Source organism: Bos indicus x Bos taurus, chromosome X (genome assembly GCF_003369695.1).
Source record: "Bos indicus x Bos taurus breed Angus x Brahman F1 hybrid chromosome X, Bos_hybrid_MaternalHap_v2.0, whole genome shotgun sequence".
NCBI lineage: Eukaryota > Metazoa > Chordata > Mammalia > Artiodactyla > Bovidae > Bos > Bos indicus x Bos taurus.
The window spans coordinates 125,420,836-125,448,311 of record NC_040105.1 but is presented as its reverse complement, the minus strand read 5'-3'; the positions used below and the strand labels follow the sequence as shown (position 1 = coordinate 125,448,311).

The following is a 27,476-nucleotide window of genomic DNA, read 5'->3' as shown; positions in this document are numbered from 1 at the left end:
TTCTAGTAGCCACACTTAAAAAAATGAAGAAATGGACAAATTCGGAGTTTGAGATTAACAGATGCACATTATTATTATAAAGTAAACACAAGGACATACTGTATAGCACAGGGAACTATATTCAATATCTTGTAATAACCTATAATGGAAACAACTCTGAAAAAGAATAGATATATACACATATATAACTGAATCCCTGTGCTGTACACTTGAAACTAATACAACATTGTAAATCAACTATAGTTCAATAAAAAATTAAGTCACAAAAAAGAAACAGATGGAGTTAATTTTAATGTTTTATTTAATGCAATATTTCCCTGGTGGCTCAGACAGTAAAGAATCTGCCTGCAATGCAGGAGACCTGGGTTCGATTCCTGGGTTGGGAAGACCCCCTGGAGAAGAAAATTGCTACCCACTCCAGTATTTTGGCCTGGAGAATTCCATGGACAGAGGAGCCTGGTAGGCTACAGTCCATGGGGTTGCAAAGAGTCGGACATGACTGAGCGACTTTCACCCTAAATATTATCATTTCAACATGTAATCAATATGAAGTTGGGGAGGTTTTGCATTCTTTTTATCATGCAAAGTCTTTGAAGCCTGGTGTGCAATGTACCATTGCAAGGCAAACCATCCAGCATCACCATAATCCAATTCTATGTCCCAACCACTGATGCCAAAGAAGTTTAAGTTGAACAGTTCTGTGAAGACCTACCACATCTTCTAGAACAAGCACCAAAAAAGATGTCCTTTTCATCACAGGGGACTGGAATGCAAAAGTAGGAAGTCAAGAGATACCCAGAATGATAGGCAAGTTTGGTCTTGGAGTACAAAATGAAGCAGGGCAAAGGCTAACAGAGTTTTGTCAAGAGAACACACTGGTCATAGCAAACACCCTTTTCTAACAACCCAAGAGATCATTACACATGGACATCACCAGGTGGTCAGTAGTGAAATCAGATTATGTTCTTTGCAGCCAAAGATGGAGAAGCTCTATACAGTGAGCAAAAACAAGACCTGGGGCTGACTGTGGCTCAGATCATCAGCTACTTATTGCAAAATTCAGGCTTAAATGGAAGAAAGTAGGGAAAACCACTAGGCCTTTCAGGTATGACCTAAATCAAATCCCGTATGATTATACTGTGGAGGTGATGAATAGATTCAAGGGATTAGATCTGGTAAATAGGGTGCCTGAAGAATGACAGATGGAGGTTTGTAACACTGTACAGGAGACAGTAACTGGAGCTAACCCAAAGAAAAAGAAATGTAAGAAGGCAAACTGATTGTCTGAGGAGGCTTTGCAAATAGCTGAGGAAAGAAGAAAAGGGAAAGGCAAGGAAGAAAAGTAAAGATATACACAACTGAATGCAGAGTTCCAGAGAATATCAAGGAGAGATAACAGGGCCTTCTTCAATGAACAATGCAAAGTAGAGAAAAACAATAGAATAGGAAAGTCTAGAGATCTCTTCAAGAAAACTGGGGCTATCAAGAGAACATTTCATGCAAGGATGGGCATGATAAAGGACAGAAATGGTAAGGACCTAACAGAAGCAGAAGAGATGACAAGAATATACAGAAGAACTATACAGAAAAGGTCTTAATGACCCGAATAACAATGAAGGTGTGGTCACTGATCTAGAGCCAGACATACTGGGGTGTGAAGTCAAGTGGGCTTTAGGAAGCGTTATTACAAACAAAGCTAGTGGAGGTGATGGAATTTCAGCTGAGCTATTTCAAATCCTAAAAAACGATGCTGTTAAGGTGCTGTATTCAATATGTCAGCAAATTTGGAAAACTCAACAGTGACCACACGACTGGAAAAGGTCAGTTTTCAAACCAATCTCAAAGGGTGATGCTAAAAAATATTCAAACTATCGTACAATTGCGCTCATTTCACATATTAGCAAGGTTATGCTCAAAATCCTTCAAGTTAGGTTTCAGCAGTATGTGAATCAAGAACTTCCAGATGTACAAGCTAGGTTTAGAAAAGGCAGAGGAACCAGAGATCAAATTGCCTACATTTGTTGGATCATGGAGAAAGCAAGAGAATTCCAGAAAAACACCTACTTCTGCTTAATTAACTATGATAAAGTTTTTGAATGTGTGGATCACAACAAACTGTGGAAAATTCTTAAAGAGATGGGAGAAGCAGACCGCCTTACCTGTTTCCTGAGAAGCCTGTATGAGGGTCAAGAAGCAATATTTTGAACCAGACATGGACCAATGGATTGGTTCAAAGTTGGGAAAGGAGTATCAAAGCTGTATATTAACACCCTGCTTATTTAACTTACATGCAGAGTACATCATGAGAAATGCTGGATTGGAAGAAGCACAAGCTGGAATCAAGATTGCCCTGAGAAATATCAATAACCTCCGATATACAGATAACACTCTGGTGGCAGAAAGTGAAGAGGAACTAAAGAACCTCTTGATGAGGGTGAAAGAAGAAAGGGAAAAAACTGGCTTGAAACTCAATATAAAACAAAACTAAGATCATGGTATCTGGTCCCATCACTTAATGGCAAACAGAAGGGGTTAAAGTAGAAGCAGTGACAGATTTTATTTTCTTGGACTCTCAAATTACTGCAGACGGTGACTGCAGCCATGAAATTAAAAGATGCTCCTTGGAAGGAAATCTATGACAAACCCAGACTGCATGTTAAAAACCAGAGACATCACTTTGCTGACAAAGGTCCCTATAGTCAAAGCTATGGTTTTTCCAGTAGTCATGTATGGATATGAGAGTTGGATTATAAAGAAAGCTGAGTGTGGAAGAATTGGTGCTTTTGAACTGTGGTGCTGGAGAAGACGCTTGCGAGCCCCTTGGACAGCAAGGAGATCAAACCAATCAATCCTAAAGGAAATCAACCCCGACTATTCATTGGAAGGACTGATGCTGAAGCTGAAACTCCAATACTTTGGTCATTTGATGTGAAGAGATGACTCATTGGAAACGACCCTGATGCTGGGAAAGATTGAGGGCAGGAGTAGAAGGGGACGACAGAAGATGAGATGGTTGGATGGGATCACGGATTCAATGGACATGAACTTGAGCAAGCTCCGGGAGATAGGGGAGGCCAGAGGAGCCTGGTCTGCTGCAGTCCCTGGGCTTGCAGACTGGGATATGACTTAGCGACTGAACAACAGTAACATGCAATGTACACTTACAGAACATCAGTTTTGGATTAGCTGCATTTCAAGCCCGTAATAATAATCAGCGGGCAACAAGGTCCAGGAATTTCCTGTCTTCTCCCTTCCACCCACCTGCAGCAAGACCTGAAGATGGCTGGGCGGCTTACCGCCCGGTAACCCTGCTACTCTGGTACTGCGAGGCAAAGTCAAGAGGATGCCAGACTCTGGGATGTTGGAAAGTTGAAATCTCTCAGACTTCATCCCCACCTCTGCAACCATTCCCCAACCCTGCACCCTCCCTCCAGACTCTGCGAGGAACCTCTGAAGGAGGCGCGCGAGAAGTCGCCCAAACCGCGGGAACGTGTTCCGCAGGGGATGCTGGGAGGGAGGGGAGGGGGTGATGCTGGGAGGGGGGAGGGCGGGGGAAGATGCAGCAGGACCATCACGCATGCGTACGGCGCGCGCGCGCGCGCGCGCGCGCGCGAGCTCATAAAAGCAGCCAGGTCGCGTAGCAACCGAGTTCCAAGCCAGTATCTCGCCTTAACAGTTGGCCTTCCCCAGAGTGCTAAGTCTCACTAGCTGGGCTGGGCTTTCCTCTGTCCTTTCTGTTCTCCTCATCATTTCCGCTTCTTCTTTCCAGTGGGTCCAATCACGCCCGCGGTGGGTGTGTCCCCAAGCGCAGAACCGGCTACTTAAATGAGTATCCGTTGTTTCTGCATGGGAACCTACCCCTGGAGCCTATGGCCCACCCTCTCCGGGCTCAGGGGGTTGCTGGTGCTGGGACTGATCCTGGGCCTTCAGACCGCCAGCTCCAACGCTTTCTATCTTCCCGGGTTGGCGCCAGTCAATTTCTGCGAAGTGAACGGAAAGACCAATTACTGTCAGGTGAGGACTAGAGGGAGGAAGTGAGATGTGAGGGGAAGGCTTCGGGTTGGAGTATCAGGCACACCGGGGCCGACCAGTGCTGAGAGCTATCTGACTCTACCCGGAATGCCTAAGCCCTCTCTGTGGGTGTGTCTCAGGGTCTCGATCGCAGAACCTCGCACTTGGCAGATCCGGATCTATCTTTTTCCCTTGATCCTCTTTCTCTCCCTCTCGGCTCAGCCCCTCCCCTCCGGTCCCCTCCCTCTCAGCTCAGCCCCTCCCTTCCCCTCTTCTCCTAGGTTCCGCCCTCCCTTTTGCCCCCGCCCTCCCCTTGGCCCCGCCCCTTCCTTATCTCGGTTCCCCCCTAGTTCCTGCTCCTGCTTGGTCCTGCCTACTCCCTCACAGCCCCTCCCAAGTGGTTCCAACCTACCCTCCATAGCTCCTCCCCGTTATAGCCCCTCCCCGTCATAGCCGCTCCCCCGTCATAGCACCTCCCGTTATAGCTCCTCCTTCGTCATAGCCCTTCCCTACCATAGCTCCTCCCCATCATAGCCCCTCCCCCGTCATAGCCCCGCCCCCGTCATAGCCCCGCCCCGTCATAGCCCCGCCCCTCCATAGCTCCTCCCTGTAATAGCCCCCTCCCCCGTCATAGCTCCTCCCATCATAGCCCCTCCTTCGTCATAGCCCCTCCCCTCCATAGCTCCTCCCCATCATAGCCCCTCCCCGTCATAGCCCCTCCCCGTCATAGCCCCGCCCCTTCATAGCTCCTCCCCTCCCCCTCCGTCTCGGTGGTTCCTTCCTCTTCCGGTGGTTCCTTCCTCTTCCCCTACGTATAGTCTTCTCCCCCACTTCCCCTTCTTGTTGTCCCCTTTTTACAATCTGCCTTTCAAGACACACTTCTCACTTGATCTTACATATAGTCACATCATGTGTGTGTCACTCCTCCTGTGGTCTCAGACATTTACCTGTTTAATTCTTGTTAATTCATGTTGGTTTCCCTTGGGCCCTCTCTGCAAAAAGCAAGATAATATTTACCTCTCAGACTTGTGAGAATAAAACGAGACAAGGTATGAAAAGCACTGACAAAAACATCTGGCACATGGTAAGCTTTCAATAAGTGGTGACCGTTATCATCATGAGTTTTCTTTAGCCAGAGATTTCTTGCTCAGTTCCTCTTCCACACGTCCCCCTGATAAATTTTGACTTCCTGCCTTGGCAGCCTTATTTTTTTAAACTAGAAACTCACTGTAAATTTTTTTTTGCAAGTAATCCATTCAAAAAGTATTAATCAATAGTAAGACTTATTTTCTGATCTCAAGTTGCCAGTCAAGTGTGTGCGCAATGTTTTGGTAGAAGGAACCGCAAAGGCTTTAGAGCTAAGAACAGTGCTAGGTGTGGCTTGACTACAGACTTAACAAATTGAAAGTTGGGGTTTTTAGAGACCAGGTCTTGGTGCAGCAAATTTGCACTTAAAACCTGGAGCTTGCCTTTTCCTGTGAGAAGTATTGATAGTAGTGTTTTGAGCCATCATCTTGCCAAGTACAGTAAGTAAGAAATGTCATTAAAAACTATTTTACACCTGCCTTTTCTCTGACTGGTAATGCCTAGTCCTGTCTCTTTCTTCTTTATTTCAGCAGACTTCCTAGCAAAAATAATATAATCTTTAACCATATCAAATGTCTGGAATTTCTTTTTTGTAAGCTCTTTTTAGATTTACTTGCCTCCTTGAATGTGTTCTACTTTTGATTCTGAGATTGTACCTTCTTTCCTTTGGTGAGTCTCTCATTTTATGTTTAGCATGCCAAACTTCCCGAATTCAATAGTGTCCAGCCTCTTGATTTCCGATTGGTTGAAATCAGATAGTGTCTGGCCTCTTGATTTCAGATAGGCAGAAATTGCATAGTGAGATGAGATGATTGGATGGCATCACAGACTCAGAGAACAGGAATTTGAGCAAACTCTGGGAGACAGTGAAGGACAGGGAAGCCTGGTGTGCTGCAATCCATGGAGTCCCAGAGATTCGGACACAACTGAGCGACTGAACAACAGTGCACATTTATACTTTGAATAAACTATATTTTTTGAGGAGTTTGATTCACAGCAGAATTGAGCAGAGAGTATATAGAGTTACCATATGCCTTGCCCCCCCTACCCCCACCCCGCCCCCGACATGCATAGCCTCTCCCATTATTAACATCCCCAATCAGAGGTACATTTCTTACAGTTGGTAAACCTGCACTGAATAACATCATCACCTAAAGTCCATAGTTTACATTACAGTTTAATCTTAGTATTGTACATCCTATGAGTTTGAACAAATGTATAGTGATGTGTATCCATCATTATAATATCATACAGGGTAATTTCATTACCCTAAAAATCCTCTATGTTCTCTGCTCACTCATCCTAATGTCCCTTTAACCCATGACAACCAGTGATGTATTTATTGTCTCTACACTTCTCCCTTTTCCAGAATGTCACATAGTTGAAATCATACAGTATGTAGCCTTTTCAGCTTGGCATCTTTCACACAGTAATATGATTAAAGTCGCTTTCATGTCTTTTCATAGTGGACTAGTTCATTTCTTTTTAGTGCTGAAGAATATTCCATTGTCTAGATGTGCCACAGTGCATTTATCTATTCATCTACTAAAGGACACCTTGGTTGCTTCCAAATTTTGACAATGATGAATAAGCTGCCATAAACATTGTGTGTAAGTTTTTTGTATGGACATGTTTTCAACTGTTTTGAGTAAATACCAAGGAGCAAAATTCCTGGATCATGTGGTAAAAGTATATTTAGTTTCGTGAGAAACTGCTAAACTGTCTTCCAAAGTAGCCATACCATTTTACATTCCCAACCAGGAGTGAATGAGAGTTCACATGCATTTTTTTTTACCAAAATAAAATCAGAGTATACATGTTAATGACAGCAACAGCCATAAGGAAAGAGACATAAAATCTTTACAAACAAGTTTATATTCTTTGGTAGAGTTGAGGGAGTGTGGGTAGTGGGGGTGTGAGTAGTCATCTCTTGCCATTCAGTTTTGGGGCAAATAACTCTTCTCATTTCAGTTGATCCTGAAGATGTCATAGAGTCAAAGCAAGTGCAATGGCTGATGCTCAAAATGACCCTGAGTCATCAAGGAAGGTTAAATTGTGATCATAATGTTCTGTTTAAGATAGGAAAGAGTGAAGTGTATTTTAGAATAATTATAAAAATAGTTAAAATAATGCAAAAAAAAGCACTTATGCAGGTAGCTTAATTATTTCAAGTTCTTGAGTTCCATGGATGCTAGGGTCCCTATGAAGCCTCTTAAAGCTGAATATGGAATTTGGTGAACGTGTGTGCTTTTCTGGGGAGATGGGCCATAGTTTTCATCATATTCTCAAAGGGTTCTATGATTTTAAAAAGTTAAGAATGGCTGAGGTATCTGAAAAATTCATATGTTCAGAGACCCTGATAATGCCAGATAAATGAAATGTTATGAATTTATCGCTATACTGTGTTAAAATTTATAACTGTACTGTGTTATAAATGTATTACACTACACTAAGTTATAAATTTATAAATATACAGTTATAAATTGGTGGGAGTAATAAACCCAATTACCTTTCAGTTACTTCATTATGTATTTTGCAAGTGCTACCTTATTTTACTTTGTATTATTAATGTTTTTTTTTCCTTCTTGCAGTCATCAGTAGAACTGTATGTAAACAGATTGGACTCAGTAGAGTCTGTGCTACCTTATGAATATAATACGTAAGTTATAAGTATTATAATTATATCTGATATAGTTGATATAATTGTGATTAATGTATATTAATTATATTATATAATATATAATATACAATATATTTAATATTATATATTGTAGTATATAATATATATTATAATATATATTATAGCTATTATATATTATATACTATATATACTATATATTATTATATTATATACTATATATTATATAGTATATTATATATACTTTATATATATTATATATATATAATTATATACTGTATATTATATATACTATATTATATACTATTATTATTATATTATATATTATTATATACTATAATATATATATAATATATTATATATACTATATTATATACTATTATTATATTATATATTATTATATTATATACTATATATTATATACTATAATATATATATAATATATTATATAGTATATAATATATGATATATAACATAATATATATAATATATAATATTATATATAAATTTTATATTAATTTATATTAATTTATGATATAATACTGTTAAGATGTGCCTTCAGTTTTTAAAGTTAGTGAATGCAAGCCATGGGTATATTAAGAAATGTGGTAATATTATAATAATATAATAAAGGTAATAATAAAGGTATAATAAAGGTATAATAAAGGTAACAGAAAAAATGATTAGAATACAGAACTTTCAATGTAAGACAAATGCTTAAAAGATTAGGAAGTTTCCATTCTTGATTTTTCTTTATAAGAAAGGCAAATTATAAATTTGCTACACTTTGAACCTTGAAAAAATATCTTTGCAGTTGTACCTTATTTCTAAAACATCGAATAGGTAGGTTTCTACTAAGATTTTAATGGATGAAGGTGATTAGTTTAGTAATGAGTAGTTATTATATATTGAAGATTAAGTATGAGCATTCATTTGACAATAACAACAAATGATGCACTTCTTGGGAAAAAATGATCATAGTTTCCTTTGGTATTGCTTTACTACCTCTAATTAAGCAGAAATAAAATCAGGTCTCATTTTCATTAAAATACCAGGTGTAAATGTAGGGTGTTAGTATGAGTATTAAAAATATTACTCAGGCCTACTATTTATTTTATCTTCTACGTAAACCATTTTACATTCAAATTCACTTAAAGGTAGTTGTGATTCTTTTCAGTTAGTAACCATTTGATTTGTGAATATGTGAGAATGTGTTTGGGGGCTTTTTTTTTTTTAAATTCCCTTTTGGTCTGAACTGATAATTACAGTTTCTAAATGTCTCAGGTTAGAATCAGTACAGACTTTAAGCCATGATTTCCTTATTTGTGCTTACATGTCATTTGAAGTTTAACCCTAAAAATAGTGTTAGTTTCCTTCTGATTGTGATTACCTACATTACAAAAGTCAAGAGCAGTACCATGAGCATTTTGAATCATGAATTCATAATTATCAGAGGTTGAACAATTTAAAGAGAAACATAGAATCTATCATGAAAGGTGGAGCAGCTATATAAATGATCAGGACTGATTTCTTTGTTGAATTTTTTTTAACCTTACTTAAACTTTTCTTTTTTTAGATTTGATTTCTGTCATGACTTCAAAAAGCAAAGTCCTTCTGAAAATCTCGGACAAGTACTGTTTGGAGAAAGAATAACATCATCTCCTTATGAGGTTATTTGGTTGATCTTATTTAAAATTTTATTTTAAAATGTATCCATGAGAAGTTGGTTCCAGGACCCACTGTGGATGCCAAAATCCACATATGCTCAAAGTCCCATAGTCAGCCCTCCATACAGGCAGGTTCTGCATCTGTAGATTGAACGAACCGTGGTTCACGTGTTAAGTTTTCCATCTGCCATCCACAGTTGGTTGAATACGTGGATGTCGAACCTTTATTGAAAAAAAATCCACATATAAGAATAGACCTAGGCAGTTCAAACTTGTAGTTGTTCAAGGGTCAACAGTCATACCAAAGAGTCATTGCTTTAAAAGGAAAAGAAAAAGGAAAGGAGGTAGAATCTGGTGTTGCCAGAAGAATGCATTAATATAGTCGGCCCTCCAAATCTGAGGGTTCTGCATCTGAAGATTCAACCAACTGAGAATCAAAAATATTCAGGTAAAAAAATTCCAGAGTCCCCAAAAGCAAAATTAGAATTTACACGGTATTTACATTATGCTTAAAACTAATTACACAGCATTTACATTGTATATTAAGTATTGTAGGTAATCTAGAGATGATCTGAAGTATAGTTGACCCTTGAACAACACAAGTTTGAACAGTGTGAATCTACTTATACGCAGATTTTTTTTTCCACTATATGATCTATATGGTTGGCTGAATCTGTGGATGTGGACTCATTCAGAGGAACCGTCTATGTGAAAGCCCACCTATAAGTTGTAGGTAGATTTTCAGCTTCAGGGAGGGTTGATCCCCTAACCTCTGCATTGTTCAAGGGTTACCTATATAGGGGAGGATGTGTATAAGTTATATGCGTATGCATGCATGCTAAGTCACCTCAGTCGTGTCAGACTCTTTGTGACCCTCTGGAGTGTAGCCCACCAGGCTCCTCTATCCATGGTGTTCTTCAGGCAAGAATACTGAAGTGGGTTGGCATGCCATCCTCCAGGGGATCTTCCTGACCCAGGAATGGAACCAGTGTCTTCTGTCTCCTGCATTGACAGGCAGGTTCTTTACCACTAGCGCCACCTGGGAAGCCCCATATGTGTATACTCTACCATTTTATATCAGGGACTTGGGCAATGGTGGATTTTGGTGTCTGTGGATCTTGATGTCTTCCACTTCGATATACTTCACTGGGCTTCCCAGGTGGTGCTAGTGGTAAGGAATCAGCATGACAATGCAGGAGAAGCAAGAGATGCGATTTTGATCCCTGGATTGGGAAGATCCCCTAGAGGAGGAAATGGCAACCCACTCCAGTATTTTGCCTGGAAAATTCCATGGACAGAGGAGCCTGGTGGGCTATAATTCATGGGGTCATAGAGAGTTAGACATGACTCAGAGACTGAGCACAATGACATACTGTGGGATGACTCTATGCTCTTTAAGCTTTCTGCAGTAGTTGGTGGTTCCACACAATGATTTTGCCTTTCACATTTTATTTTTGCTTCATAAAGAGAAAAAGTTTAATTGTTTGTTCTTATATATTTTGGGTAGGGTGATATAAGTAGATATAATTGGACTCTCAGTGTCTATTGATATTGCCCTCAATATCTTAATAGATGTGAGGATAGAGTAAGGATGTTTTCATGAGCAGTTATGATTACAAAGGCACTAATTTTTTTCTTCTTTTTTTCCCAACTTCATGGAAGTATAACTAAAGTACAATAAACTATACATATTAAAAGTGTATAATTTGATCTATATATGTGAAACCATCAGGCATTAGCCTGTTTTCCAACTTTTTATTTTGAAGTAATTACAGATTCACAGGAAATGACAAAAGAATGAACAGGGAGGTCTCATGTACGCTTTGCCCAGGTTTGCCCAATGGTAGCATCTTGCACGTTAAAAGGAGAAGAGGATGGCAGAGGATGAGATGGTTAGATAGCATCAGTGACTCAATGGACATGAGTTTGAGTAAACTCTGGGAGATAGTGAAGTACAGGGAAGCCTGGAGTACTGCAGTCTGTGGGCTCACAAAGAATTGGACACGACTGAGTGACTGACAACAGCAACAACATCTTGTATAACTACACTATGAAAGCAAAACTAGTAGACAATGCACAGAGCTTATTCAGATTTCACTAGTTTTACATGCACTTATATGTGTGTGTGATGCAGGTTTGTGTACCTACTACCACAGTCAATACATAGCATAGTTCTATCAGCACAGAGCTCCCTAAAGTTCTCCATTTACTGTTCTTTTTCTGTTTAGTTTTCAGAATTCTTTATGTATTCTAGTTATGATTCCTTTGTTGCAACAGTCATTTGCAAATAGTTTCTGCCTGTCTGTGACTTGTTTTTTTTTTTTTTTACTTCTTATTAGGGTCTTTCATGAAGCAAATACTTTAAATTTTATGTGGTCCAATAATCAAGTTTTCCTTTTATGAATCATGCTTCTGGTGTCTAGTCTAAGAAGACTTTGTATAGCCTTCAGGCCTAAAAACTTTTTTCTATGCTTTCTTCTAGAAGTTTTTTAATTTAGCTTTATATCTTTAAGTCTGTGATCCATTGTGAATTATTTTTGTATAAGGTATGAGGTTTGGGTTGAAATTTTTTTTCTTTCTTTTTTGGCCTGTAGGTGTGCAATTACTTCAGTACCATTTGCTGAAAAGACCTTTTCAACAATTTCAATTCTTTCTCCACTACTTGCTTTTGCACCTTTGTAAAAAAAGTCACTTGGGCCTAGTTGTGTAGGTGTAATTCCTAGGTTCTCTGTTGATCTGTTCCATTGGTCTGTGTGTCAGGCATTTGCTTTTTGATGATTAAAGTTGCACACACTCCCCCAATTGTACCATTGTACTAAAAGAAAAGCGCACCTTTTCAAGAAATGCTATGCTTTGCACTGAAGAAACATGACAGTTCAACTCAGTTTGGGGTTAATATTGTATGATTTCAGGATATCAGGTGTTGAATTTTCATAGTTTATTCTTGCTCATTGTTTTCTGATTAACAACACTAGCACTTCACCTTGCTCATCTCCAGTAGCCAGACTTTGTAAATAAGAGATTTCATATTAAAAGTTTCAAATATTTTCTTCTCATTTTTTGGTAACACTTTTATTAAGGGATCATTTGCATGCCGAATAATTTACCCACTCATAAGTGTCCATTTCAGTGCTTTTTAGTATATTCATAGAATTCTATAACCATCACTACAACCAATTTTATTATAAGTTTTAAGTGAAGTGTTCTAGATCAGGGTAATTTATAGAAAGCTGCAGTGGATTTTATACCCCACCTTATATAGTACTGAAGAAGGCAGGTTCTCTTGAAAGCAGTGTGTGTCTAGTTTAATTATTTCAGATGTGTACTGAAGTGTAGAGGAAATCGTGTTGAGAATCATGGCATACTGAAATCTCTGAAGAAAAGTTTTATCTATAAGATAAAGTGCTTACTTTGTGACATTTGGTTTGTACAACTTAGTCCAATCTCTTAATTTTTAAATTTTCTTTCCTAACAGTTTTCCTTTAACAAGTCAGAGACATGTGTGAAAGTTTGTATGAAATCTTATGACACAGCAAAGGAAGATCAAAAGAAAAAGCTGGATTTTTTGAAGAAAGGAATACAACTGAATTATCAACATCACTGGTAGGTTTGCATCTGACATCGTATGACTTAAATTTTCAATTCCCTTCAGAAGCAGTTTTATAGGTTTTATTTACCTTTGGAGAAATGTATGTTGTGATAGTATAAATTAGTAGTTTACTGTAAAGTAATTAACCAGTTTGCATTCTTTGAAAATATGCTGGCATTTAGGAATGGATTGGGGGAAATCTTGATTGGGGAGTTAAAAATCATCTTCAAGGAAAGAGAACAGAATGAAAAACAATGTTTGACAGTTGGTAAACTTGTGGGTGACTTCTTTATTTGCTAGATTTTATGTAGCATCCTTTTTATTTCTTATCTGAAAACAAATTTATGTATTAGTGCCTAGCATATGGCAGGTGTTCAGTAAATAGTTGTTGAATGGGTAATGAGTGGAAGAATTAAAAAAATTTTTTTTTTCATTTTTTTGGCCATGCCACACAGCATGTGGGATCTTAGTTCCCTGACCAGGGATTGAACCCAGGCCCTTGGCAGTGAAAGAGTGGAGTACTAACCACTGGACCACCAGAGAATTCCTTAAGTTCAGATTCTTAAAAAGATTAAGTATTGGAGTACAAATAAATTAATAAAAATAAATTGGAATGTAATTTCTTTACATGTTGTGTTAGTTTCTGCTGTACAGTAGCATCAATCTGCTGTATGTATACATATACCTCTTACTTGTTAAGCCCTCCCTCCTACCTCCTCCCCATAAGTTAAGATTTTTAATCAAAGCCAATCCACAAAAAATAGTATATAATTTCAGGTAGATATTAAATAGATTTTAAAACTGCTTCTGGAGAATTCCTTGGCAGTCCAGTGGTTAAGACTCAGCACTTTCACTGCTATGGGCCTGGGTTCAATCCCTTGTTGGGGAACTAAGATCTTGCAAGCCATGTGGTGTGGCCAAAACAAAAATAAACAAGAATCTGAACTTAAATATATGTAAGATGATGTTAGTTTTGCTTTATATGAATTGCTTATTAAATCTTTTCCTTAAAAATATTTATATTTAGGATTATTGATAATATGCCAGTGGTATGGTGTCGTGATATAAATGGTGGGAATAAGTACTGTACAACAGGATTTCCAGTAGGATGCTTTGTTCCCCAAAGTGGTGAATCCAGTGATGCTTGCTTCATGCATGTAAGTATTGAGAACTTACTATAGAAATATAAGAATGTTGCTTCATTTACAATTTGCTTTCTAGTTACTTAAAAAAAGGTAAGTCTTTATATATATAAATATAGAAATGAGATAAAAACTTTTAGATAAACTATTAAAAATATTTATATTTATTATAATCTAAAATAATCTCCTAGGATTGGGATAACTTAAATTTCTAGAGTTGTACTAAACTAAATAATAAATTTATTAAATAGCTAGGTCATTTCCAAATAAAATAAGATTTTAAAACATTAATTACTAAATATTAACTTCCTCTTACGAAAAGTTTTTCTTACAGAAAAACTAAAGAGATTTTAATGTATTAATAAATATATAATGTATAATATATTTATATATAATAAATATATATTATAATATGATATAATATGGAGAAGGAAATGGCAACCCACTCCAGTGTTCTTGCCTGGAGAATCCCAGGGACGGGGGAGCCTGGTGGGCTGCCGTCTATGGCGTCGCACAGAGTCAGACATGACTGAAGCGACTTAGCAGCAGCAGCAGCAGCATAGTCACTTAAACATGAATGGGACAGCTACTATTGTCTCCATTTTATGCTAGAGGTTGAGGATACACAGACAAGTGGTCCCTTGCCCTCTAGAAGTTCATAGTCCTAAGTAGGAGATAGACTTGTGAGCAAACTGATGCAATAAAATGTTTTATGGTAGGAGACTAAGGAGCAAGGAGGATATAATTAAGGGAATGAAAAAGTATTTGTTAGACGAATGGGTGGGTGAGCATTTCTAGAAGGGAAATCAGTGTGAGATTGGTCAAGAGATTGGAAGTCTGAAATAGCATGCTGTGATTGAGGGACTGTGAGTAATTGGGTATATCTGCAGCATAAGGTTTGGAGTTTTGGGGATGCATGTAGAGATGAAGCTCAAAACAGGGGTAGGTAGAAGCCAATCATGGCAGGAGGTCCTGTATACAGTGGTAAGGAAAGTCACATTAAATGCCTATTATGAGCCAGAAGCAATGTTATATCACCCTATACACAGTGATTAATTTAATCCTTGAAACAGCCCTGTTGCTAGAATCTACTATTGCTGTTTTACAGATGATAAAATCCAATCTCAGAAACAGTAAGGGACATGACTAGGGGCAGACAGCTAGTAAGTGGGAGACATAGGACTCCAACTCAGATCTTTTTAGCTTGGAAGTCCCAATCACATGGTTTGAAATTTATCTTGTGGTTCTCAAACTGTTTTCTATTGGGTCCTAGAGTAACAGAAGTGTCTTGGGGCTGCCTTGGAGGCTGAATGGTCATGGAAGGGCAGCACTACTTAGAATCTTTCTTATATGGAGAGATTCAATGTGGATCTGCAATGGGCTGAAGGGGAAGGGAGACAGAGGAGCAGAGGCTGCCTGCCAGGTTTCTGTTTTGGAGTCTAAATGATGGTACCCTTCATTGTTTCTTTCCAGAGAAAGGGGCTGTGCTTCTTGCATTTCAGTCATTCAGGGACCACCTTGGTGATTTGTGCCATAACTGAGGCACTTGTAATTATTATTTATCTGTAATTTAAAAAATTTCTTTAAAGTTTTATTGTTATGAATTTAGAAAGGAAAGTTATATTTGGTACTGCTAGTTAAAATAGCTATAGCAAAAAGTATAGTGACCATGATATATAAAGCAATAGATATTTAATCTTTAATAGATTTCAGAGGTATTTTTTTAATATCAAAGGCTTGACATATCTAACAAGACTCATGGGGCCTGAGGTGTAGTTTGTATACATGTCTCAGGGATTCCAGCATATCAGAGCAGGCCACTAAAAGTCCTAGTTACATGAAAACTCCATCTCTTCTCCCATCTCCAGTAAAGACATCCTAGGAAAAAGGGGGCTTTTTTTTTTTTTTTTTACACAAACATTTGTAACAATTTATGTCAGCTAACATCTGCAAACAATGTGAATGCCGCTCAGCAGGTGAGTAAATGAAGACGATATGGGGTATTCATTCCTTGTACAACAACTCAGCAATTAAAATGAGCAAACTGTTGACACATGCACAACATGGAGAGATCTCAAACTTGTATAAGCGAAAGAAGCCAGAAATAAAATTTTACAGGTTGTATGATTTCATTTATGAGATATTACTAGCAAAGGTAAAGATATAAAGACAAATGGCTTTAGATCTGACAAGCATAAGGATTTGGAGTGGAATACAGAGAAGACCAAGGCCAGAAGCTCCAATTCTTGGAGCACAGAGAAATCACTCCGAGGTAAGAAAGTTGAGATAAATGGGATAGAGTTTAGAAGTAGTAACAAAATAATTGTTTTATTTTTCAAAAGTTTTTCTTTCCTTTAAAAAAAACTGGAATATAATTGCTTTATAAAAGCTATTGTTTTGTTAAGGACCTCAATAGTCATGTGGCTCAGTCTAGGAGGCTTGTTAATACAATGCTCTGCAAAAGAGATGGCAAATATGTATTTATTTCTAATTTAACTTATAAGAACTTATTTAAAAGGAAATTATAGAAATTACAGGCTTAGTGTACATATATATTTTATTCATCTATTTTCAAGTACATAGAAAAGTAGAATACAGATTGTTTTTTCATCTACTACCTAAGATTATCTCATATATCCCCAGTGATATATATTCTTCACAATGGTAAACATTGACATAGGGAATGTGGGAGGAAAAGCAGCAAATAGCAGAAGAGAGAAGTTAATGAACAGGAGAAATTTGGGTAAATAAAGTCTGTGTTTGATACTCTAGATGAAATTCTATATGGAATGGTTCTTATTTTTGGCTGGGTCATGTAGTTTATGGGATCTTAGTTCCTTGACCAGAGATTGAACTATGGCCATGGCAGTGAAAGCGCCAAATCCTAACCACTAGACCACCAGGGAACTCTCCAAAGGATATGGACTTAATAAAAACCCTTTTTGTTAAAACAAACAAACAAAAACAGATAACAGAAAACCACACAGAGCAGATATAAAGTTTAATGAACTATTATAAGGGGAACACCTTTGTAAATGTCAGCCAGATCAAGAAATTGAATTTGGTCAGCCTCCTCAGAAGGTATCCATGTATCCTACCCATTGAAACTCTGTCGCGTCCCTTAAAATAACCACAATCCTAACTTTTCACCCTAATCACTTCCTTGAGTTTCTTTTACAGTTTTATGACCCAAGTCTACATCTCTCAACACTATGGTTTAAACTTGAGCATTTTATATATCTTTTATCAATATTTTCTTGTGTAAGTGAAAGTGAAGTTGCTCAGTTGTGTCCTGACTCTTTGCGACCCCATGGACTGAACATTCTCTTTTTGGGGGGAGCATTTTCAAACACACAGAAAAGCTGAATGAATTGTATAGTGGACACTCAGATACCCAGCACCTAGATTCTATAATTAGCATCTTTGGATTTGATTTATCACAGATTTATACATTTGTCTATTCCTGTATCATTCATCCAAACAATGGTACATTTTCCTCTGTCCCTGTTTTCTTTGAAATTGATAGATGGATCTAGTGGCTTGATTAGATTCAGGTTTGATCTCTTTGACAAGATAAGGTAGTGATGTGTTCTTTCATCAGGATGCACATAATGTCTCTTTTTAAAAAATAGGTTTATTATTTAGAGCAGTTTTAGGTCAAGAAAAATGAAATGGCAGGTACAGAGACTTCCCAGGTGCCTCTGCCCTCACACATGCATAGCTTCCCTCATTATCAACATCACTCACCAGAATGTGGTACATTTGTTACAACTGATGAATCTTCATTGATACACAGTGAAGATACACACTGTAGCACTATGTGATACACATTAATTAATGTGATACACATTTCACCTAAAGCCCATAGTTTACATTAGGGTTCACTCTTGTGTGTATTTTATGGGTTTGGACAAATGTATAATGACATGTGTCCACTGTTATAATATCCTACAGAGTAGTTTCACTGCCTTAAAAGTCTTCTGTGCTCTGCTTGTTCATCCCCCTCCACCTGGTGTCTTTTGTTTCTTTCTTTTACTGTGATAACTGGATCCACTATTCCTTAGAGGATGCTGAGGCTTCAGAAACCGTAAGCTTCCATCAACCAGGAAACAAAAACCTTTTCTCTCGCAGCATCTAGGCAGCGCCCTCTACTGACAAAGCTTCATTCAGTGCCAGCTTGCAAAGGAAACCTAGTTAAAATACTCAAAGGGCCCAGATAATTTTCACAGAGGTCAAAGAGCATGAATTTGGCAATGAGAGGCAATAAATCAATAACTGGCATACCTTACACGCATGCACTGATCAATACTCTGATGAAAGAGAGCCCTCGTTTATCTCCCAAAATCTCTGTGCAGCTTCCCTGTCTCTGGTATTCTGCCCCACAAAATCCAGCCCCCTTGGCCTCTCTGGACTTTGAACTTTGTCTTCCCAACTGGGGAGATTGCGGGGCTTCCTTGGGTACCCCTTCTCTGCACCACAGCCTGGAAATTCTCTCTGGGAAGGAAGCTTGAGGCTTCCCCTTCTCTAGGTGATCACTCTCTTAATGTTCTTTGCTGTCCAAGGTCTGAAAACCGTTTTCAAATATTTTAACCATTTGAAAAAATTGTTTAAGGTGAAAGAGTAAATCTAGTCTCGTGTTCTTCCATCATGTCTGGAGGAGGAGATTCCACTCTCCTGTTTTCTTTTTGCATACATTTGCTTGGTGTGACTTTGCCTATCCTTTCAATTTAACTTTCCAGATCTCTTTTGGATGTGTCTCTTTTATACAACATGTTGTTGGGTTTTGCTTCAGGGCATCTTCTGAAAAATCTTTTCCTCTTAATGGCTGAGTTAAGTCCATTTACATGTATTGCTATGACATTTACTCTCAGTTCTGTTATATTACATTTTGTTTACTATTTTGATATTCCACATTTTATTGATTCTAAGACTCATGTTTCCCCATATTTTATCATTTATGAAATCAAGATGTGTCTTCCAGTTGATGGCATGTTAAAGTTTAATTGGCAGTGTATTTTTTTAGCAGCACATAAAATGATATTTTGCAAATGGTGGCATTTTCAATTCCATGAAATATGATATTTCTTTGAAAAGTCTTTATGTGGTCTACATTTTATTGTTGTAATTCTTCTAATATTTAAGGTTTGAATTTCTGTTATAGTCTTTTCATTTCTACCTACTTCTTAGTCACTTTTTTTTTTTGGCCACACCATATGGTTTTCAGGATCTCAATTTCCTAACCAGAGACTGAACCAGGGCTGAGGCAGTGAAAGCTCAGAATCTTAGCCACTAGGCTACCAGGGACCTTCCAGTCACCTGTTTCTTAGAGGGTGTTATTCAGTTTCATGATTATGCATCTGGTTATGGATTTTTGTTTTGCTGTGTTTTTAATCGTGGTGTTAATTCCTTGAGTTTCCTGGATTGGTGCCTTTTATCAGTTCTGTAATTCTCAGCCATAGTCAGATCTTTTCTTCTTTCCTTTTTAGACTGCAATTAAAGCTATGTTAAGTATTTTTTCTTCTCTACATGTCTTAAGTTTTTTTCTGTATTTTCTATTTTTTTTCTGTACTGTGTTCTTCTGGTGTATCTTCTAGTCTATAAATTCTCTTTTCACATGTTCCTTCTTTTAAAATTTCAGTAATAATCTTTCTCATTTCTACAAGTTTTGTTGTTTTTCAAATCTGCTAGGTCATTATTTTATACTTATCTATTTTATGCACATGCTTTCACACTTGTGTTTGATGTCTTTGAAATATATTAAGTTTGGTTAATTTTAAATCTGCCTCTATCATTCCTGGATCTGAAATCTTTACAAATTTGTTTCTGCTAGTTCCCGCTCATGATTCCTTTTTACCTTGTATGCTTCGTTATTTTGACTTCATATTCATTGTTCTCAAGTAGTATTTGTGGAGTTTGAGTCCTAGGGTCAAAGTACTTTCCTTCAGAGAGGATTTTCATTTACTTCCACATTGGTGTCTTTGGGAAAGACCAGTCCGGGAACACCTTAAGGCAAATTCATAATTTAAACTTCCTGAGGCAACTTAGATGATGTAAATCCAGCCTGCAAATCTATGATTTTTGAGGACAGTTTATTTCTCTCCCCCTACCCGCATCTGGTTCTGTTTATCTTTGAGGCCATCTTCCCAATAGTCCATTGGGACTATAGGAGTAGGCTCACTTCTGGCTCACCTTTATCCTGAGTATGTTGCTTTTGGAAGGGGTAGGTGGTCTCAGCTTAGTGTGCAGAGGGTTTCATATTAGCCTTCTCATCTGGGAGGGCCCTCCCTGAGTGCCCCTTCCTCCTCCTTTGGAAGCTACCCAAACCGAAGTTCAGGTTTGCCCAAATTAGCAGGTGTCCTCAGGGCAAGAGCAGCATCAGTGCTTCCTTACCCAGCTGACCTCTCTGGCTTGCTGCTTCCCCTTAGAATTTGGCATTGGGACCTCCCTGGCAGTCCAGTGGTTAAGACTCTGGGCTTCCAATGCAAGGGGCATGGGTTTGATACCTGGTTCAAGGAACTAAGATCCTATATGCCACATGGCATGGCCAAAAAATTAATTAAAAAATAAGAATAATTAAAAAAAAAGAATTTGGCATTGGTAGTTCCTTACTTTCTTGTCACCTCATGTTGCTTTTTTAAATTTTAAAGCCTATTTCTTTAGAGCAGGTTTAGGTTCATAGTAAAATTGAGAGGAAGGTACAGAGATTTCCCATATACCCTCTGTGCCATACAGACATAACCTCCTCCATTCTCAGCATCCTCCACCAGAGTGGGACATTCATTACAACTGATGAGCCTGCATTGATGCATCACATGGTGACCACTTAAAGTCCATAGTTTACGTTAGGGGTCAATGTGCTACATCCTATGCTCATGTTGCTTTTAAGGAGATATTTGTTATGTTTATCATTTGTGCTTTGCAGCAGGAGATTTGGCCCAAATAAGATGGGAATTGGAAATCTAGTTAAAGTTTTAAAGCATAATTTTAATATGTAGTAGGAAGGAATCTTTTAATGACTTCCTTATTCTGTGCCAAGTACTGTACTAGCTCTTTCCATATGATTTCTCACTTATTCCTCTTAATAATTTCATGAATTAAGTGATGGTAGCCCCATTTTATGGACTTCCCTGGTGGTTCAGTAGTAAAGAATCTGCCTGCAATGCAGGAGACCTGGGTTCGATCCCTGGGTTGGGCAGATTCCCTGGAGGAGGGCATGGAAACCCACTCTGGTACTCTTGCCTGGAGAATCCCCATGGACAGAGGAGCTACAGGTGGGCTACGGTCCATAGTGTAGCAAAGAGTCGGACATGACTGAGCAACTAAGCAACAGCAGCAGCAGCCCCATTTTACAGCTAAGAAAACCAAGGCCCAGAAAAATTGACATACAAAAGATTGTATGTGGCAAAATATGAATTCCATCTCAATGTTGTTGTTGCTTTTTGGCTACACCATGCAGCTTGCAGGATCTTAGTTCCCCAACCAGGGACTGAACGCAGGCTATGGCAGTGAAAGCACTGAGTTTTAACCACTTGACCGCCAGGGAATTCCCTCATGCCAATGTTTTTTTGATCCAAATTCTGTTCTCTTTGCACCATCCCAAACTGCTTTTTGTATTTTTTGAACATCTACAGGATATTAGCTCTGAGAACATGTTTGAGAAGTGCCGGGCACATAGTAGATGTTCAAAAATATTTGTTGAATGAATGAATGAGCCAGACAAAATTCCTAGCCTTGTGATCATATGGGGAACACAATTTACTAGGGGATGTAAACATGTAAATACATCGACTACAATCTGATATAAGTGGCACAGATATGAGCTGAGTGCTGTGAGAGCACAGAATAAAGAATTCTTTTGTAGTAACATCAGATTTTAAGTAGAGGCTATGGCAGCAGATGAGTCTGGAGAGATAAGCAGGATTCAGATCCTGAAGGACCTTGTTACCATGTTATCTCTCAGATCCAGTACTTTATGCCTCATGGTAGTTGAAATGCTTTTCATGCGTTGATTTAATGCTTCCAGCACCCTGTAGTTCAGATGGTAAAGAATCTGCCTGCAATGCAGGAGACCCGGGTTCAATCCCCGAGTTGGGAAGATCCCCTGGAGAAGGGAATGACAACCCACTCCAGTATTCTTGTGTGGAGAATTCCATGGGCAGACCATGGGGTCACAAAGTGTTGGACACGACTGAGCAACTAACACACACCCTGTTATGATGTCTACAGTAAAGGTGCAGAAATCAAGACACTGATTGGTTAAGCAACTTGGCCAACATCACACAGGCTGGTACATGCCATACCTGAGTCTTCAACCTTGGCAATTTGACTGTGGAGTCCACTTCTTTAACCCCTATGCTGTGCTGCTTCTGGGGCTTTCCTGGTAGCTTAGCCGGTAAAGAATCTGCCTACAATGCAGGGGACCCCAGTTCAATTCCTGGGTTGGGAAGACCCTCTGGAGAAAGAGATAGGCTACCCACTCCAGAATTCTTGAGTTTCCCTGGCAGCTCAGATGGTGAAGAATCCACCTGCAATGCGGGAGACCTGAGTTCAGTCCCTGGGTGGGGAAGATCTGCTGGAGGAGGGCACGGCAACCCACTCCAGTATTCTTGCCTGGAGAATCCCCATGGACAGAGGAGCCTGCAGGGCTAGAATCCATGGGGCCACAAAGAGTTGGATGTGACTGAGTGACTAAGCACAGTGTGCTGCTTCTATTAGTGTCTATCATGGCCATACCTCCATATCAGTACGTGCAGATCTACTGTAGCTGCATTGTATTTCTCTGTATGGTTATATTATCTTTCATTTCACTGTACTGGGGGATAGTCCAACCCATCATAAGTCTTATACAGAAGCTTCTCCCACATCCTTATGGAAAAATAATCATTCACTCTCCCTTAACCACTTTTACCAGAAAAGAGCAGTCAGAAGTTTTCTTTCTTCTGAATTAGAGCAATGGTTCTCAAAGTGTGTTCCAGGACCAGTAGCATTGGCACCACCTGGGAGCTTGTTAGACATATAGAATCTCAAGTCTCACCCTAGGCCCAGTGAGTCAGAATCTGCATTTTAACAAGATCCCTGGGTGATTTGAATAAACTTTCAAGTTTAAGAAGCATTGATGTAGGATAATTACCTACAGATATAGTTGTGGCTGTTAGGGAACGAACTAAAGAGTACTTGACTGATAGAGTTTAATTCACTTTTTGGTGCCTCTGTTTTATGCCTCTGATTATAAATGTAAATATACCCTCATTATACAAAATTTGATAAGTACAGAAAAATCTAAAGAACCAGTGGACAAATGAATGCCTGTAGTCTCACTACCCAGAGACACCACAGTTTGCATTCTGCAACACGTCTTCTATTTTTTCTTGTTTCCTTACTTTAACCATAAATAAAGGCCAAACTCTTGATATGCTTAAACTTTAAGTACCTATAACATTTTATTAGTTTATTTGCATTACTTCATATTTTTGTGTGGTTAAAACCAGCAATGTATACATTTGTGAATTTTACATTTTCAATATTATTCCTTTGTAACAACTGTTTAAGACAATAGAATTAAGTAACATATTAATTTTAGGCCAGATGTTCAGGGCTGCACTTTTAATCTTATAAAAACACATTTACACTTCAGTATTCTTAATTTATAGCTTGGTTTTTTAGAACTAATATATCCCATTTTCATTCCATGCTCACAATTTATATTTTTGAGTTTATAGGAAACATTCAAACTTCTTTTAAATTTCTTTATATTTTTGCAGCCTGAATTCAACAAAACTAATACTTACTACATCTTCAACCACGTTGATATTACCATTACATATCACAGTGAAAATGAAGTAGATTGGTATGTTTCAAAATTGGTTTCTGCTAGACTTGAGCCCAAAAGGTAATTATAGAATATCTTTTAAATTAGTTCCATTAATTTAAAAATTAATTCAAAATGTAGAAGATCTCACCAGAATTTTCATTTTTAGGATATATGTGTGATATAACCTTAGACATAAAGTTTAAAAAATCAAATAGACAATTTTATACCCTTTTACTTATAGTAAGCATGCGAGTAACATGTAGTGTGAGAAAGAACTGACAGATCTGGAAGAGAATAGCCTTATTGAGGGTGTCCTAACTCTTCTTTAGTTGCTGCCACATGACAGAGATTACCTTAAGGTTTGTGTTTGTTCAGAGGAGAATTCTAGTTACAGTGGAGTCTATTAGGCAGGTACCAGCTGGGTTTGAGGAAGAATCTGCTAGCAGTTAGAGCTCTCTAACAGTTGAATAAGCACTCTCAAGAAGTAGTGAGTAGTTAACCCCTAGATGTTGTAGGAAGAGCCTAGATGACCCAGCTCTTAGAGATTTCATAATTAAGCACCCAGCATAGTGTCTGGTCCCTAGTAAGTGAATACTTAATGAATTTCAAGGGCAGTTCTGCATTGGGTAAGAGACTGGATAGGTGCAAATGATGTTCTAACTTCAAGATTCTTTGAAACTGTAGGATAAGATTGGTACTCTTCAATTAAAAGAGGGAGGAGAAATAAATCATACAGTATATCAAATCGTGATTGATATGGGTAAAATGTTACAAAATCTGGTATATTAGGATGGAGGAAGTTATCCTTTGAGACTAAGGTGAAATATTAAAGGAGGTAAGTATGGTATAGTTTTCTGAACACAGAACAAGGAATTTGGAAATTTGGATTTTAGTCTCATATCTGCTGGTTCCATTTTGGAAGTCAACCCTAAGTTCATCAAGATGGATCAGATTTCATTGTTTTTAAGTCTACCAGCCTATTTTATTTTAGCCAAGGTTGTTCCATCTGTCACAACTAATGACCAAAAGGAAAGAATAGTTAAAGAATGTACTGTACCAAGCTTTTGGCCCTGGGTACATTAACTTGATGTCTCACAGGCTCAATTTCCTCATCTACAAAAGGAGGGCACTGAATTAGGGGTTAGGGTTAATTTTAATATAGATGCTGAAGCTGAAACTCCAGTACTTTGGCCACCTCATGCAAAGAGTTGACTCATTGGAAAAGACCCTGATGCTGGGAGGGATTGGGGGCAGGAGGAGAAGGGGACAACAGAAGATGAGATGGCTGGATGCCATCACTGACTCGATGGATGTGAGTCTGAGTGAACTCTGGGAGTTGGTGATGGACAGGGAGGCCTGGCGTGCTGCGATTCATGGGGTCTCAAAGAGTCGGACACGACTGAGCGACTGAACTGAACTGAACTGAATATAGATTCTGATGCATCAAACCCAGTTTTTATTGATGTGTATTTTTCTGGGTAAAAGGGTCCATATATTTCATTAGATAAACAAGACCCCAGAAGATGAAGAACACTGGTACTTTCCAACTCTGATTTATCTTTATAAAAAGATATTCTTTTGGAAATTAGTGGCTATGTTAAATTTTTTTGAAGATTTATTTCATAAGGTATTGCAGATAGGGAATGAAAGAAAGATTAAAAGGATCAGGGCGTGTTTATCATTAACAGGATAAACAGAGCTACCCAGAGAGGCCAGGGAATGCTAACAATTGTCAAGGGCAATCACCCATGCTTCTTTGTGTATGTCACTTCTGATAAGTGGGAATAGAATTTTAGGTTCATGGACTGTGAGATCTGACTCAGAATGGCTGCTCCTGTTGAAAGTCATTTGGGTAGAAAGGTAGTTAACATACAAAGTATGATATAGGAAGCTAATCTCATCAGCTATATGAAAATCAAATTTAGTGCTTACAGGCACATTTCATACTCTCAGGCTCAGACAGAGTTAAAAAAAAGCCAAGAAAATCATTTTTTAGAGCTGTATTTATCTATCCTGCTCATGGTAATCACTTATGTATGCATGCAATAAAACTTTTATCTAATCACAGTAAAGCTCATTTATTTGGTCCCCCTGAGTATAAGGACTGTGTTAAAATTCATCTTTTTCAGAATTGGGCAGTCTGCTCAAGGTCATAGATGTGAGTTAGGCCTAATGGTTTTCTAAGTCTGAAGTCTTGTGTTTTCTTTCAGGTACTGTACCCTGTTAATTTCCCTGATGGTTGCCATAGCTGATTATCTCTTTTTCCTTAAAACACCTGCTGCATTGGCTTTTGGGTTACCCCTTCCTGGTTTTCTCTTGTCTCACTGGTTGCTCATCAGTCTTCCAAATTCTCCAACCTCTCTTTCTTTTTTTTTTTTTTTGTCATTTTTGGGTTTACCACACGGTTGTGGGATTTTAGTTCTCCAACCAGGGGTTGAACCTGGGCCCTTGGCAGTGAGAGTATGGAGTCATAACCACTGGACTGCCAGGGAAGTCCCTCTTTCCTCCAAGCTCTTAATATCAGAGGGCTCCAGAACTCAGTATTTGAGCTCTGCCTCTTTCTTTATACTCACCTTGGTGATCTTACCCTGTCTCCTGGTATCAGATACCACAATGACACTTAAGTCTCTGTGTGTGTGCTCAGTTGCTTCAGTCATGTCCGACTCTTTGCTACTCTATGGGCCGTAGCCCACCAGTCTCCTCTGTCCATGGGTTTCTCCAGGCACGAATACTGGAGAGGGTTGTCATGCCCTCCTCCAGGGGCTCTTCCTGACCTAGGGATCAAACCCGTGTCTACTGTGTCTCCTGCATTGGCAGGCAGATTCTTTACCACTAATGCCACCTGGGAAGCCCCTCTTAGGTCTCTAGACCTGTATATTTAGCTGTCTATTTGCCACTTGGATGTCTAATAGGCATTTCCAACTTAACATGTCCCCAAATAATCTTCTAATCTTCCGTCCAAACCCACTTCTCTTGTTGTCTTCTCCATCTCAGTAGATGGCAACTATATCCTTCTAGTTGCTCAGACCCCCAAACCATGACATCACCCTTGATTTCTCTTTATCATTCTTCCCTCATACCCTATATCTGGTCCAATCCTTTAGTATATCATGTGGCTCTGGCTTTTTTTTTTTTTTTTGGCAGCACCATATGGCTTGTGGAATCTTAGTTACTAGACCAGGGATGGATCCCATGCTCCCTGTGATGGAAGCCCAGAGACCACCATGGAAGAACCCATGTGGCTCTATTTTAAAAACGTATTTAGAATACACCACTTGTCATCACCTCCAGCACTATCAGCTGGTCCAGGACATCGTCATACTTACCTGGTTGGTGCAGAAACCTAGCTGGTCTCCTTGCTGCTACCCTTGTCTTCTCATAACCTTTTCTCAATACAGCAGTCAGAGCATTCCTTTTTATTTTTTTTTTCATTTTAAACTTTTATTTTGTGTTGGGGTATAGATGATTAACAATGTTGTCATAGTTTCAGGTGAATAGCGAAGGGACTCAGCCGTACACGTACGTGAGCCTT

The 27,476-nt window shown here is 38.6% G+C and overlaps 1 protein-coding gene across 5 annotated transcripts in view; it reads left to right on the top strand.

Annotated features, from left to right (window-relative positions):
- Nucleotides 1-3,635: 3,635 nt before the first annotated feature.
- LOC113887349 (transmembrane 9 superfamily member 2-like) overlaps nucleotides 3,636-27,476 on the top strand; it is an 80,642-nt gene continuing 56,801 nt past the window's right edge. For 4 of the 5 annotated variants that reach the window (XM_027534444.1, XM_027534446.1, XM_027534445.1 and 1 more), the window contains exons 1-6: nucleotides 3,637-4,014; nucleotides 7,689-7,756; nucleotides 9,312-9,405; nucleotides 12,878-13,005; nucleotides 14,019-14,148; nucleotides 23,895-24,022. In XM_027534444.1, coding sequence (XP_027390245.1) covers nucleotides 3,826-4,014; nucleotides 7,689-7,756; nucleotides 9,312-9,405; nucleotides 12,878-13,005; nucleotides 14,019-14,148; nucleotides 23,895-24,022 — 737 coding nt within the window. In that variant the 5' untranslated portion in view covers nucleotides 3,637-3,825. Of the gene's footprint in view, nucleotides 4,015-7,688; nucleotides 7,757-9,311; nucleotides 9,406-12,877; nucleotides 13,006-14,018; nucleotides 14,149-23,894; nucleotides 24,023-27,476 lie in introns of all 5 variants that reach the window. The other variant, XR_003509714.1, reaches the window with a different exon arrangement.